Genomic DNA, 15,643 nt, shown 5'->3' on the forward strand with positions numbered 1-15,643 from the left:
TGGTACCTAAATCCTGAACAGGTGGTCTGAATTTCATGGGTTATTCAGAAACCAGCAGCTGCTTCCAGCGCTGGGGCCAGAACTGGAAGCAGCAGCCTGAGTTGGTATGTTGGAACAAAGTGATCAGTAATGTCTGAGTTCTCCTCTTCCCTGTGATGTGAAGGCTGGTTGGTGTGGGCAGCCCATCACAGCTGAATGACACAGGCAAAACCTTGGAAGGGGTGAGTTCCCTCTGAATCTTCCACCAAACACACTGTTGTTATTTCTGCTGCAAGGACAGAGTATTATATTCGAGTCTGAGTCACCCAATTTCACCACAGGCCACATGAGGCTTCAGCTGACTAAGTACAGCAGGTTCTGAGTTTTATTCTTGTATTACTCAGATCATCTGGTTGGAAGCAGCTGAATGTTGTGTCCTTCTGTGACAGAATCTGCAGGTTTAGTTTTATACTGAGAGGTAACAATGGGATTCAATTTAGCCATTGCTGTTGAAAGTCTTTATAAATCTTCCTCCCCCTCTCCCTCTGGCTGCAGCTTTTCAGTGACGTGAAAGGAAGACAATATGGTAACAAAGAACAAAATAGGTCACAAAAATGTCTCAAAAGCATACTCTCTTCCAAATTTTGCTCACTTGCTTGGCACCGAGGGAGATCCACTATCACAGCTGGATTGCATGTCTGCCTGTAAATCTGTGCAGTTGCTGAAAGCAGAGAAAAATAGAAACCTTCAAGTTTCCTTGCTCTGATTTTTACAGTGACAGTTCTCAAAATAGATGTCACCAGCCCAAAAAGGCAGAACCAGCGTGACTGAAAAATCTGGGGTGCAGGCAGGGAAGCCCGAGGATGTTTGGTTTGGGACTGATACCTGTGTTAGAGCTGCATTAGACAGATTAAATTCCCACACAAATCCCTGTCAGGCATATCATGAGGCTCTAAACTTACCCCAGGTGTCAGCAAATAATCTTTTGAGGAGGGTGAAATCCATCACCATCAGAGCACCTAGAAATGGTGCTAGGATGGATAAAATCCCATGAACATCTGAAGCAGAACTAACACATGCATTTCTCAGAACAATTTTCACTGTCATTTGAAATGAGACCTCCTGGTAGGAAGGTTGCAGATGATGTAAGCCTTACAGTAACAGGGAAAACAAAGCTCCTGTGTTGGCCTGCTTGAAATCCTCTAATAAAATAATGCATCTGTCAAAGCAGCATCTAAATGTCATTCCTCTGTGTCATCAAGAGGGAAATGTTGTTTCCAAACACAGACTGGTTCCTATGCACAGTTTTTTTTCAGGCTTCCCAGACCTGTAAAAGCAGTCAAAAGGGATGATTAGCAGCTCTGGTACATTCACCTTATGCAGCTCTGTAAACATCAGGAGCTGCCTTCTGCATTGTTTTTGCTGTCTCTGTTTTTCAAGCACAGTTGAAATTGTCCATATAAATGGGTTCTGCTTGGAACAACAGGAAAAAACACCCCCATGATAAACTGCCTTGCTGGTCTTATTTTTTAGGCCATGGAAAAAAAAAAAAAATGGATGTAGTGCTGCGTGACTTCCCTGCAAGTTTAGTATTCTGTGGTGTGAGTCTGTTTTCAAGCAACTTTGTCCAAGCAATTACTTTGTGAATTACAGTTCAATTCACCCAGAGTCAAATGCTGGGTTGTTTTGGAGCAGCCTTTGCTGGGCTCTGCCTGTGCAGGTGTCTGAGCTGCCTTGCAGCAGCTCGTGCTTGTGCTGGAGGCTGGGCTGGGATGCCAAGGGCGGGATGCTTTCACTGAGTGATCCTGAGTGATGGGGTTTGTGTCTCAGGAGGACTTGAAGTTTAAACCTCCTCACCTTTAGCATGAGAGGCAGAGCTGGCTTCTCAAGCCAGCAGGTTCCCAAGGGATCATGGCCAAAGAATCACAGAGCAGATGCACCCAGGGAGCAGCAGAGGCAGCACTGGAGAGAAATTGGACCCCAAAGGCACAAGGAGAGCATGGGGCTCCTCTTGGGTACTGTTGGGATGTCTTAATCTTGTTGGAGGTTTGTGTATCCTTGCAGAGGCCTCAGTGAAAATTCCTGAAGTTAATATTCAGCAGGAACAGCTAATAATGGTGATGTTTGTCACAATGTGATGCTGTAACACTCCAGCAATATTGAATTCACGGAGCCACCACGTCTCAGTGGTGGGTGTGTGTGTGTTTGAGGGGGAAGGAAGCACATTCATAGCACAGGTCATGCCTTAAAGCTTTACAGAGACTCTCCTAGACCTGGGTGTGCTCACAGAGCTGCACACAAACCAGGCACTCCACTGAACAGCAGCTCCTCTTCTTCAAACATTACTCCAGCCGCAGTCACTCGCCCTGGGAATGCGACGTGTTTGGGTGGGAGGAGGGGAGAGCAGTGTGGAGAAATAAAACAGACCAAAAGCGCCATTTTATTAAGAGAAACAAAGTGAAGTGTTGCCTTTGGCTTCCTCCCTAGCGCCAGGGTCAGGCGCTCACACGCTCCAAAGTAAGCAGGGCTTGGGCTCCTCTGCAGGAATCCTGTTTGGCTGGTGAGTGATTCTGGCTCTGGGGCTTTGCTGCTGCTCCTGGGCACAATTCCTTGGGCAGAGGGAGGCAGAGAGCTGGTTGTTCTGCTGGCAGAAGGGCTGGATGGCAAACTGAAGGGAGATTGCAGCCCTCGGATGGAGTGGGGCGGGGGAAGAGCGTGGAGCCCCTTCACCCTGGCAGGTGAAGACAGCAAGGGAGAAAGTGGGGAGCAGAGCACTGGCCAGAGGAGATGATGGTGATGATGAAACAGCAGCAGGGAAAAACAAATGAATAAAAGTGCAGGAAAAGGTGTGGGGTTGGAGAAAGGAGCTGGGTGCAACGTTGGGCCCTTTTTAGTGGAGGGCTCCTGTGTTTTTATTTCTGTGTGTTTATTTCTGTGTGTCCTTGATCTCACTTTCTTGTTCCTGATCTCAGTTTCTTGTCTGAGAACGTCTTTCCTGCCTACTGGAAGCTTTTAGGCAGGGGCTAAGGTCCAAGGAGAGGGAAACCTTCACATCTAGTGTCCAGGTTGTGTGGAAGCAGCTGAAGGTGAGAGGATTTAGGGGAAAAAAAAAAAAATCTGTGTGAATCCAGTGAAATCCACTTGAGGGAGAAGAAGAAAGAGGAGGATGAAGGACCAGGAGGGAGACATGGCTTCAGCTGTGTCAGAGTATGATTGGAAAGAGTCCAGCCTCTAACAAAGCCCCTCTGGAAGAAGCTTCTCACTAAAAGTTTTGCCTGGGGCCACCTCTAAGAAAAGGAGGGTGCAGGAGGGAAGGGGAGGCATGGGCTGAAACCCATCACTGGGATGAAAACCTGGACTGTGTCCAATCAAATGGAGGCTGGAGAAAGCAGAGTGAAAGGTAATCGAAAAATAAAATTCAAGTTCTGTACGAGGTAATCCCTCCCCCCATAAGCTACTTCCATTTCATTTTCTGCATTACTTCAGCGCTGCCCTCTCTCCTGACCATACCATTAATCCATGATGTTTACTGTTTCCTCAGGAAATTGGGTTGTCTTATTGCAGGAAAACCTCAGCTCAATTTCCCTCGGGGAGAGTTTCTGGCTCTCAGAGTTCTAGAGGTAATCTTATGTACCTGACATGGATGAACAGTCAGGTTTGGGAAAGAGGAGCCAGCTAAAGAGAAGAGCCATAAATGTGTTATTCAAAGGCAGATATTAATGATTTCTCATCCAATCTTTTGAGTTTCTTTGGTCATGACCTGTGATTTTTGGAGATGGTGAGAACGCTCTGGAGAGACGTGTGACTCCCAGGAAAAGTGACACTCAAGTACACGTAATTTTGGGAACTTAGTTAAAAATGTCCCTATTTCATGTTGGCTTCAAATGTTCTGGCAGAGCAGATCAGACACTTTCAGTGCTACTGGAGGCTTTTGTCATCTTTTTCACATGGATTCTGTGGTGGGTTTTTGGCCTCTCTCCCTAAAAGCTGAGACTCTTTAATCTCTCCTATTGAGAGAATGTTCTTCTGCCCATTAATGGAAACAGCACTGCACAAACAGAACAAACATGAGAAAATACCTACATCACAGAAAAAAATGTTACATATCTGGGAGATTATCTAGCTGTTTATGAAGACTGTTTTTTTAAAATGTTAACATAGAAATTCCAATTTTTAATGTACTGCGAAGAACTGTGCAAAGTCTGCTTGACCCCCCAGGAATTCCACATGGCTCGCTCTGAAGTGATGCAGCTGAGGGACAATCTCCCACCCATTGAAAAGCAGCCCCAAGCAGTGAAAGACTTTGCAGACATTTCTGCTGCTGTGCTGTTGTTGTAGGAGGGGGTGATCAGCAGCGTTCAGACAAGGAGGCTCCCAGGGATGAGTCAGGGATGTAGCAGTGATCACCTCCTGCTCTGCCCAGGCCGGGTCTTTGGCCCAGACAGCCCTGACCCCACCTCTGTGAACTGTGGGACAGATTGCATCAGGCTGGCACCACAATCAGAAGCCCTCAGTCTTTGGGTTAATCTTTGGGTTGCCAAGACTTCAGGGTGTCTGAGGTCTGCTTGTCAGAGAGATGGAGGAGCTGATTTGCAGTGAGTCACTGCACGGCTCCGAGCTGCTCACATGGCAGCCTCCCAAAACAGGCATCTGAAGTAACTTCGCTCTCCTGCACCACATAAAATGCCAGGCGGCTTCCTTCAAGTCGAGCCATATATCCTTTCCCTGCAGTCTGGGATCATGGGCTGCAGCCCCTACTCAGACTTTCCTGCCAAGAGCATGAGCCAACTGTGCCCTGTAGAGGGAATTGATTTTTCCACTCCTTGGCCATCATCCCTCTAAATGATCTAGCGGGTGACTCCAGGCACACTTAATTTCTTTTTTTTTTTTTTTCTCATCAGCTCTTGAAAGTTCCAGTTGGGTCTCTTAATTTCTTCCATAACCTTATGAAAACACAGCTCCCAGGGCTGGGCTTTCCCAGCACTCTGTTCCAGGGATGAAGCAGGGCCACTAGCAGCCAGTTGGGGCCTGCATGTGGGTGTGAGATTTGCCTTGCAAGCTCCACATCCTGCAGCAGTGCCTGGAACAGGATTTTGAGGCACTCTTGGCTCTCTCCTACTTTAAATGAAAGCTATGGGGAATTATAAGGTAGAATTGGGTTGTGACCTGTAAAACCTGCCTGCAGAAGCACATGGCAAAAGAAAGGAGCACATGGCAGCACAGAGAGGCTTGTTTCCTCGGGACCCTGGGGAGAGGAGGTGTCACATGGCAGAGCCCTGTGGAGAGGAGCCTGCCAGGAGCTGATGGATGAGTGAACAGCGAGTGACCACCCCATAAAGGACATTGAGAAAGTGTGTTGCTGATGTGGCAACACAAGATAGGTCACACCATATAAGGAAATGCTGTGCCTTAGAGAAGTGTATAAAACCAACTCACTCCTTTGAATAAACAATTCAGATTCCCTGCCGGTCTGGGTCCATCATTCAGTTGCTGACAAATGGTGCCCCGTGTGAGGAATTTGTTATACACCTACCTGTGCGTCCGTTGGTGAGCCCCGTGGGACTTGAACTGCTGCTGCAAGAAGTAGGAACGCTGGCCAGTGATAATCCCTACAAGCTGTAGGTGAGCCATGGGGGACGTAGGGGATGGAGTATCCCAGGAACAGAATATCCCAGAGACGTTAAAACGGATCTTTGAAAAACGTGGCAGGAAAGTTGAGTCTACAGATTTGAACAGACTCTTGTTCTGGGCAAAGAACTGTGGCTCAACTTCAGATAGGGCCAATACTTTTGGTCCTCAGACATGGGACACTTTAAAAGACGCGTTGTGGAACCGAATTACACACGGTGACGCAGCACTGACGGAGCTTTTGTGTCCATGCAGGACACTGTGTAAGGCGCTCATAGCGCATGTGGCACCCAGAGACCGGACAAAGAAAGCCGCTTGTGCCACCACGGCGGCTGTGCCGAGCCCTTCTGCACCGCCAGCAAACCGTAAGTCTGTCAGGGCTGTGGGAGGAGAACCAGAAGATGGCCCCTCGTCCCCCGACCTGTTTGACCCTGGAGGGAAGCCGGACGGTACCATAAAGCTCGTGCCGCCCCACGCCATGCGGCATCAGCTGGAGCTGGGTCGCGGCGAGTGGCTGGAGCCAGGAAGTCGCGTCCTAGTAGCGTGTTCCCTCTCCATTTGCCCTCTGCGAAAGCGCAGCAGCAGCAGCAGATGCGGCAGAGAGGAAAGCGAGGGCACGGCGCCGGGGAGCACACGCCAGTGAGCACATGGGGACGAGCCATAGCGGCGAACACATGGCAGGGCCACGCCGGTGAGCACATGGGGACGAGCCGTAGCGGCGAGCACATGGCAGGGCCACGCCGGTGAGCACATGGGGACGAGCCGTAGTGGCGAGCACATGGCAGGGCCACGCCGGTGAGCACATGGGGACGAGCTGCAGTGGCAAGCACATGGCAGGGCCGCACTGGTGAGCACATGGAGACGAGCTGTAGTGGCAAGCACATGGCAGAGCTGTGCCGGTGAGCACATGGCGGGGCCGTGCCAGCAAGCACTTGGGGATGAGCCGTAGCGGTGAGCACATGGCAAAGCCACGCCGTGGCTGCGCCCGGCCCCTGCCCGCACACCGTGGGTGAGCAAGATCAGCAGCAGGGAGAGCTGGCGGGGCTGCAGCTCCGCTCAGCACATGGTGGGGGCTGCAAGCGGCTCTCTGCATGTGAGAGATGAGGAGACAGGCTGGCTGGACCTGTGCAGCCAACGGGACCCACACAGCCAACGGGACCTGCGCAGCCAATGGGACCCATACAGCCAACGGGACCCACGCAGCCAACAGGACCCACACAGCCAACGGGACCCGCGCAGCCAACGGGACCCGCGCAGCCAACGGGACCCATACAGCCAACGGGACCCATACAGCCAACAGGACCCACGCAGCCAACGGGACCCACGCGGCCAACGGGACCCACGCGGCCAACGGGACCCACACAGCCAACGGGACCCACGCGGCCAATGTGACCGGCGCAGCCAATGGGACCGGCGCAGCCAACGGGACCCACGCGGCCAACGGGACCCACGGGCCGGCCGGACTTGAGCTGCTACAGCCAGGCTCCCGTCTCCTGCTCCTTCCTCGGTGGTGGGGGAGCTGCAGATACAGCATTTGCACCAGCTTGTGCAGGAATGGCTGCAAGCTAGGCATGCTGTTCCTGCAGCTAGTCCATAGAACTCTCTTTGCCTTTTTCAAAATGTTGCCACAATAATTGTAATTTTCCAAAGCCTAGATTTATACCCCACATTGTTCTAATTGTTTTTTGTTAGACGTGCTCCTGTAATAGTTATAATTTGTAAGCTATTTTTTTAAGCAAGAATTAGGCTTGTTACCTTTTGAAACTTTTTGAAACCTTTTGAAACCTTTTGAAACCACTTAGAGAATTAATGTTATTATATAATATTACCTTACTTATTGTTACTTGGTGCACACTTGTTGTATTAGATGTATTATTTTACTGTTCATGGTAAGAAAACTGCATGTTATGTTTCACATTTTCTTGAATTTAGTAAGTTGAAAAATGTTCATGTTACCTATTGTTATAATAGAAAAAGGGGAATGCAGAGATGGGGTGTGCCCCCCACAAAAGACTGTAAAGAAGTTTGCATGTTCTTAATTTTTCAATCACATTCAGAATGATATTAATAAAGTTTCTAAGCAATTTCATAAGCATTTTAGAGAAACCCTCTCAGTCAAAGCTTAAGGCTCTGGCCAAGCCCTAACCCTGGCTGACCAGGGATTTATACCATCAGACCCAGGTGTTTCTGCTCTAAAAGTGTAATCAAGTCATTTTGACTTGCTAATTTGATCTTAAAAAAGCTGGACCCTCTTTCAAATAAACTTAAAAGTCTTGCCTAGGAAAGACATTCTAAGTCCTCACTATGAAACAAGACCTTCCAGCAGTTGCAAACTCTGAGTGATGGTAAAAGCTTTAGACAACTTTACATTGTTTCTCAAAGTTTTATCTGTTTGATAACTGCCATAATTCTTAATTGTATAAAACAGAAAAGGGGGAATTATGGGGAATTACAAGGTAGAATTGGGTTGTGAGCTGTAAAACCTGCCTGCAGAGGCACATGGCAGCACAAAGGAGCACATGGGGGCACACTGAGGCTGCTCTGCACCGGGCCTTGGGGGGAGGAGGTGTCACACGGCAGAGCCCTATGGAGAGGAGCCCTATGGAGAGGAGCCTGCCGGGAGCTGAGGGATGGGTGAACAGCGAGTGACCACCCCATAAAGGGACACTGAGAAAATGTCTTTCTGGTGTGGCAACACGAGATAGGTCACATCATATAAGGAAATGCTGTGCCTTAGAGAAGTGTGTAAAACCAACTCACTCCTTTGAATAAACAATTCAGATTCCCTGTCGGTCTGGGTCCATCATTCAATCACCGAAAAAAGCTGAGGAACAGACAACTGGATTGAGGAGGTAGCAGTGGGAAACAAAGGGAAGAGGTAGGAAATGCAAAGCAGAGAGGGAAGGGAGGGTGAAAATTGAACAGAGAGGCTGCAATGGAAAGGAGGGCAGCCAAGGCTCTCTGTAGGCACACCGTGGCACAGGGCATGGAGATTCCTGGGGTCCTGTGGCTCCTGGAGGTGATGGAAAGTGGAATCAGGATGGAGACTGAGCTGTGCCAAGGACCTGGTACCTCTGCTGCAGTGAAAGAAAATGCTTGTGGAGAGTGAGCTCCTTCCACACCCAGCAGGGAAAGGCAGTGGGTCTGCACCACTGGGAGACCTTCAGGAAACCAAGCTGGGACCTGCCAGGTGTTGCTGTAGAGGACAGATCCCTAAAAAACTGCTAACATAGAGCAGAGGGAAAAAGGTTTTTCCCTCAACAGACAAAAGAGAAAAGCCAAGAAATGCCAGATGCTGTATTGGACAAGTGCTCTCATAAAGTGGAAGGATTGCCCATGGCTCGAGTCTGCTCTTCTCCAAGCCAGCACTGCACTCATGGACAGGTATTTGTGAGGTAACAGGGATGGGTTTTTTCACTTTTTTTCACTTCCACAAGATATGAACCTATTAGCTGGCTCTGAGTGTTGAGACACAGCGAGAATTACTGGTAGGTACCAGAATTTTCACAACAGTTGTAAAGAGAATAAAGTCAGTGTTAGCACCAAGGTGGCCAGCGCTGCTGGATGAAAGAGCAAAGCTGGTTCCCGAGTGAGTAATCCCACATCTCCCACCCACAGAGCTCTGCTTCTGCACCCCAGTGCCCTGGACCAGCCACGTCAGATGTCACAGCTCCATTCCAGCCCACGTTCCTGGGGGTTTGCCATGGAAACCAGGATTACAGCAAGTGTGGCTGTACTGCGTGGACTGGGGATGGTGCTGGGGTGAGCAACAGGACCCGAAAATGGGGCTGGAGCCAAGAGTGAGGTGGAGAGCTGTGCTGCTGCATGGTGAGGAACCAAACACCACTTCCAGGGCTGTGTGGACAAATCCTATAAAGGTGCCAATATTAATAATCAGTCATTCCCTAACTGACACTCAATATGATCACCTCCAGGACTGGGCCTGGGGAAACCTGGCAGTGTGTAAAGAATTATGCAAACAAGTGAGGTGAAATTTCCATGTGCAGCGTGCCATGTTCTTTCTGTGGGTTTATGGAGGAGAGTGAGAGCTGGGCTGGAAAGGTCGGTGGTGCTCTGCATGGAGGAGCTGCCACTGCCGCAGCCATTGTTTGGCTGTTAACAGCACAAATCAGAGAGTTAATTCCTGCAGAAAGTCTGCACGACTTCAGATCTGTGGGGAAGGAACACCTAGAAGCAAAAATGGCAAAACACCAAAGAGGGTGAAAAGAGGGAGAGAAGATTGAGCAAAGCAGGGAGAAGAGGAGCTGTGGGAGGGAAAGGGAAACCTTCCCAGCTCCAGGGGCAATCTAGCATTTTGGCAGGCTGCAGCATGGAGAGGTAAAGCAGCAGGACAAGACCCTGTGGGGACATTCAGCAGACAGACACATGCAAGGGACCTGCAAGTGAAGGGATTAATGGGCAGAGGAAGCACCTTGAAGGCTTAGATATGGAATAGGTAAGGGAAAAAAATTGATTTTAAAGAAGTATTATTCTCTGTTTTTAATTCTAGGCAAACTTTGTTCACAGTACAAAATTTTTTACATTTTCTGGCCCTTTCCCCCCATCTCAATCTCCCTGAAAATCCCTGCTGTGCACTCCCAGGTCTGGATGTGCAGCTGCTCACAGCAGGTTGCCAGGGGCACTGAATTTCTTGAGTGCAGCAGGAAAACCAGGTTTCAGAGAGGCTGAGGGCTGTGCTCTGTGTCGGTGCCACCATGTCTGTGACTTCAGGACTGGAGAGGGCAAAAAATGGGAGAGACAGGAATGGTTCCATCCCACCCCAGGCCCACATGGAGAGTGACTTGAGCAGCCCTTTTCTTCCCTAAAGCTTTTCCCTTGTCCTCTGAGCAGGGTTTGCAGCAGGGGGAGATCTCAGCCCATGCAAAGCCAGCGTGGGTGAGTTGTGCCTCGACAGCAGCGAGTCCAAGGGCAATGGGGGATTTGAACATCCTCGGGTTACACCTTGGAAACCATAATAAAGCTGCCTCTGAACACACACAGGGAACTGACACCAGGGCTGGGGGACAGAGGTGCCTTTTTCACTCCTTGGGAGCACTCCCGGGGTAAGTGACATCTGTCTGGGGCACTGCCAGATCCATGGGCCCAAGGCTCGAGCCCTGCAGCTCTCCAAAAGGCACATTCCAGGGTTTGAATGTACAGAGTGAAGAGTGTGGGCCTCAGTAAACAACTGAGGGAAGGCAAAGCAGAGCTGTGAAACACCTGACGTGCCACCTGTGGTCAGGGGGACAAGAGCCTGGTGCTGCCCTGAGCTGGGCAAAACATTCCTCTAAGGCAAATGATGGAAAATCATTGTCTGGCACTGTACTGCTTGGATTTGGTCTTGGGTTTGAAGGATTTGATGAGATAGGATAACACTTCCCAATAATTTTTGCCCCACCTTGCCCAGTGTGTGCTGAAATAAGGAGACTCAGGAAGGTCAAACCAACTCAAGACAGGCAGTGATCTGCTGGAGCTGCACATCCTCTTTGATGAATGTTATCTTTTGTCTCCTTCCAGGCATGGGCTTGAACTGTGCCTTCGATTGCATCGGGCTTTTGTCATTATTTCTGAGTGTTCAGCTTTTGAAGATTCACTTCTACATGAAAAGTTCTTGAAAAGAGCAATATCAGCAGCTTTATAGCAAAGCAGTTTTTCCAAGAAGTATTAACGTAATTAGGGAGAGTGGGATGTGTGCTGGAGCTTAAAAACCACAATTTTAAATACACAGGGAGAGTAGATAGGACAAGGATGGTGGAGAGGCAGGACTAGAATGATCACCTGGATTTCAAAGATTGTCTTTTTGCTGGCTGAGGAAGCTGGTTGCTTTTAAAAACAAAAAAAAATCAAGAAGTAGATGCTCACCAGTGTGAGACTGATCATTAGATGTCTCAGTGAGGTGTGACCAAATCCTGCAATGTACCAGTGACCTTGTCTGACCACTCCTGGAGTGGGTGATCACAGTGGGAGAGCCCAGTCTCCTCCTCCACAATCCCAAATGCCCCATGTGCATCCCCTAGAGTGAGTGCTCTTGTTGTCTCTTTCCAAATGGCTGCATTTTTGTCATCATAGCCATCCTCCTCAGGAACCTGCTGCATCAATCAGGTCACTCAGGACTGAATCACGGTAAAACACGATTAAGGTAGTGCTTAGCAGAGCAGGGTATGGGATGCTGGGTCACAGAGGTCCTGCCTGATGTGCAGAAGCAGTGGGCTTGGTGTGGAAGGGCTGTTGAAGTGGGAGAAGCTGTGCCCACCTCAGAATAGCCATGGGGAATAATCTAAGGGGTTAGCCTCCGGGATAGTTCAGGGCATAGTCTGTGAGACAGACTGCAATACAGCCTAGAGGACAGTGGAGTGGGTAGTGGGGTATGGGATAGGCTGTAGCACAGCCGAGGGGACAGCCCAACAGGATAGCCCCTGGATACCCCTGCAGTGGCAAGGGCTCTCTCCTGAAAGGCTTCCAGTGCCTGCTCCAAGCCAGCAGAGGAAGGATGTGAAGCAAAGGCTTGCACTTCCCAAAAGAACCACCTTGCTGCTGGCTCTGGGAACTTTACAAGTACCACCATCTTCAGCCTGAAAGGTCAGCCTGGCTCTGACTCCCAGGCGGCTCCGGGATCCACTCAGCCCTCCAGCCCCTAGAAATCCCCTTTGGAGAGCAGCAGAGCCCTGTCTGCATTTGCAGGGGCAGCCAGGGACAAACAACAGCCAAGGACAAACCACAGGCAAGGACAAGCCACAGCCAAGCCCCTTGGCCTCTGCTGGGGTCAGCTGTGTCTCGCTCTGGCTGCAGCGAGGGCTTGGGGTGGGCAGGGTGAGCAGCCCTGACCCCCTGCCCCATACCCTGCTCCCCCAGCCTGCAGCACAGAAGAGGCCAGGAAATGCTTTTGCAGCCCCTCCATGAAAAGCCGCAGAAAATCCAGAGAGTTAAAGCTGGCAGGACGGGCTGTGTCCCGGCTGTCCCGGCTCGCAGCCCGTGGAGCAGCCCCCTCTCCGCTGGCTCCAGGTCCGTCCCCGCCGTGGCCGAGCCTCGCCCGCCGCCGCTCCGGCTCCCCGGGCGCTGCAGCGCAGCCCAGCCCAGGCACGGCAGATGGCATTCGGCATCTGCTCCCCGAACACACCGCCGGGGCTTCGCTCCCTCCTGTCTCCTCACGGGAGACGCCTTTGCCAGGAGACTTCACGTTCCCCTAAATAACAAATTCCTTCACTCCGGGGGTGGCACGGATGGCGGTGGGCGAGAGCATGGGCTCTATGCTTTCTTCGTGCTTCTGGAGCTTACAGGGGGGAAAAAGCTGCTGCTTTTTTCCTTCTGTCCTTGTAATGATAACGGGAGGGATGTGGGAATTGAGCTGCTGAGTTTGGATTGAGACGGTCCAAGCCCCGGCTGGCAGTGGGTGTCTGAAAGGACACTTCCAGCACAGGGCACTCCCAGACGGGAGCCTGTCACATCGCTTGCACTGTGCAAGCAGCTCACCAGGAGAGGCACTAATTAATAATTACGGTCGTATTTCAGCGTAAAATCAAATGACATCTCTCGCCACCCCGATGAAGGAGGTTTTTCCTCCTCCACAGCCCCCCCGAGGGATAAATGCCACTTGATCTTGTGCATAACAGGAGCTGGTCAGTCTCAGGGTCAGAGCCCCAATGCGGATTCCCAGCAGCTCTCAGCCTTAAAGCCAAGAGGGGTTGTTGCTATGGGAATGGAGAGGGGGCTTGCAGGCAGCATCTGGAGCCTGTGTCTTTCCCTGTCCGAAGCAGCTGGATTTGGAGGGAAGCAGAACTAAAAGGAGGTGGCAGAGACAGAGGCACAGCAAAATGCATGCACGTTAGAGGAGGGACCTTCCCAGAATGAGAGTACAGTGGGATACAGAAGAGCGGGGACACCAAACTGTCAGGCAGCGGTGGCTCGGCTGGGTAGGATAAACCTGATTTTCTGCTCTGTTTGACACTGAAAACAAGTCCGGTGAGAGCCCAGCTGTAGCAAGATGGGATCTGCCTCCTCGACTTACCGGCCCAAATGTATTTATTTGGATATTGATGGAAGAATTCAAAAGGTACTTTCGCTGTTTTTTCACCAAGTGGCGTCTCCGGACGCGGCGGCGGCTGCGGGCGGTGTTTGCTGCGCGACCGATCCCGCACCGCGAGGCAGACGCGCACCCAGCGGGCTCCAAACCCTTTTTGAGGGGAAAGGGGGGGGATCCCGCGTGCCTTCTGCTTTGTACACGGATGTTTATTGAAAGGGGAAGGGGAGGCTGGCAGAGGGGAGGGCTGGGCGCTGCCAGCACTAACTCGCTGCCAGCTCTCCCTGCCGGCGCAGGGATCCTCGGTTTCGCAGCCGTGTTGGCTTCCACTCCCCGAGCGGCGTCGCGCCGTGTTTACAAAGTTTAGCCTGTGGCGAGGTTTCCCCCCCAGGCCGTGGGAGCAGGGAAGCTCAGCGTGCCGAGCTCCCTGGACAGTGCCTGCCGGAGGGTTCTGGCCGTGGGCATCTCCCTCCGGCCGAGCTGAAGGTCAGGCAGGTGCCCGGCTCTTTGTGCGATGCCGCTGCATCGCCGGCGGCTGCGGGGTCCCCGCCGCCTCTGCCAAAGTTGCTCGTAAACGCCGATAATTAAAACTTTCACTGCCATTCGCCTGCCTTGTTTGGTTAAGCACGGTTCATAGCGCAGGGAGAGCTGCGGGACAGACGTGTCCTGGCTAAAAGGGAGAGCTCGCACGCTGTCGAGCTGACAGCCCACTGCTTTTAAACAGAAGCAATGCCGACGCGTTTCTGCAAGTCTTTTTTCCCCTTCTCTTTGTCAGCAGTTCTTTGGCCGCAAACCAAGCGCCTTTTCTGTAACAGAGAGCTGCTGTGAGGCTCCCGAGCAAGTAAACTCTGATTTGCAAAATTCACATCTCTCTCGTCTTGCTGCTCTAAATTTGCTTTTCACCCAGCCTCGCCTTTTGTTTCTTCTTTGTAAAGAAACAGCAAAGATACCCTGCCCCTTCCCTCCCCTCTGCTGTGTGAGCGACCGCAGAGGCGAGGTAGATGGAGAGCTGATACTCACGGTCCCGTCCCACCACACACGCCTCCAATCCCCTCCACCACTGCCCTGGAGACCCACGGCAACAAGACCTTGTGTGTCCTCGGGAACAAGACCTTGGAGAATCCAGATCTGTGCCGGATTCCCCAGAGAAGGCTGCTCCTCTTGATCCATCTTAGACGTAGCTTAGTGGTGATGATGGTCCCTCTGCTGCCGTGAGATCGTCCGTGCCGGCTCTGCTGAGCTGAGGGCACCGATTCTCTTTTGCCAGGGTTTAATAAATTGGTTGCCTGGTGGCCCCCCGAAGCATGGATTGTACGGAGCCCCTGGTACCAGTACAGTTCAGTACAAGAATGTTTTGGCATTTCGAAAGGGTGTGAGTGTTTCCATAGATGTCGGTAATGCACAGTGTCTGTCATCTATGCCGGATTAAAAAAAAAAATACAGCATTTCTCCAAACAGCCTCTGGAGAGTACTTTTAACACTAAAGGCACAGGAGAGGCACAGCCACATGAGCAAGAAAATGCGAACTCAGGCAGCATTAAGGGGGTTTAAGCTCGATAAAAGTTATCTGCTTCCTTTGTCAGATGTAAAATTCCGCCTGTGTAATGTTTGGAAGGATTCCTGAAATAAAAATGCCGTGTAAATGGGGTTCACCCAGCGGTAAGCAGGACATATCTCAGATTCTCCTGCCTTCTCAGTAAAATCATTGGAACGAAGCAGAAGGGAGAAGGAAAAAAAAAAAAGCAACATCCCTTAATCTTCCAAGGAATGCGGCATTGGAGGCTTCTAAAGGGAACTCATTAAATCAATGCTAAGCTTCTTGTCAGCCAGTAACGAGGTACGAGCTTCATTATAGCAGCACTTGTTGAGTTTGAAAGGGCTCAGCTCCAACTCGGACTGGCCCTGCTGGGCAGCGTGCAATGGGACTGGGCATCCCACTCCAGCACTCCTTGTGGTGGCAACTGTTCAGAGGCAATTTTTTTGTTTCCATGGCCTCATCCTGAATTTCCACCGGTGCAG

At 50.9% G+C, this 15,643-nt stretch overlaps 1 protein-coding gene across 1 annotated transcript in view; it reads left to right on the forward strand.

The window, feature by feature from the left end:
* Positions 1 to 13,220: 13,220 nt before the first annotated feature.
* Positions 13,221 to 15,643, forward strand: part of PDE9A (phosphodiesterase 9A) — a 49,508-nt gene continuing 47,085 nt past the window's right edge. The window contains exon 1 of the mRNA XM_042033822.1: positions 13,221 to 13,657. Within this exon, the coding sequence (XP_041889756.1) occupies positions 13,589 to 13,657 (69 nt within the window). The 5' untranslated portion in view covers positions 13,221 to 13,588. The remainder of the gene's footprint in view (positions 13,658 to 15,643) is intronic.

This window comes from Corvus kubaryi, unplaced genomic scaffold, assembly GCF_017639235.1.
Source record: "Corvus kubaryi isolate FWS band 111438036 unplaced genomic scaffold, C.kubaryi_AGA036_p1.0 133, whole genome shotgun sequence".
Taxonomy (NCBI): Eukaryota; Metazoa; Chordata; class Aves; order Passeriformes; family Corvidae; genus Corvus; species Corvus kubaryi.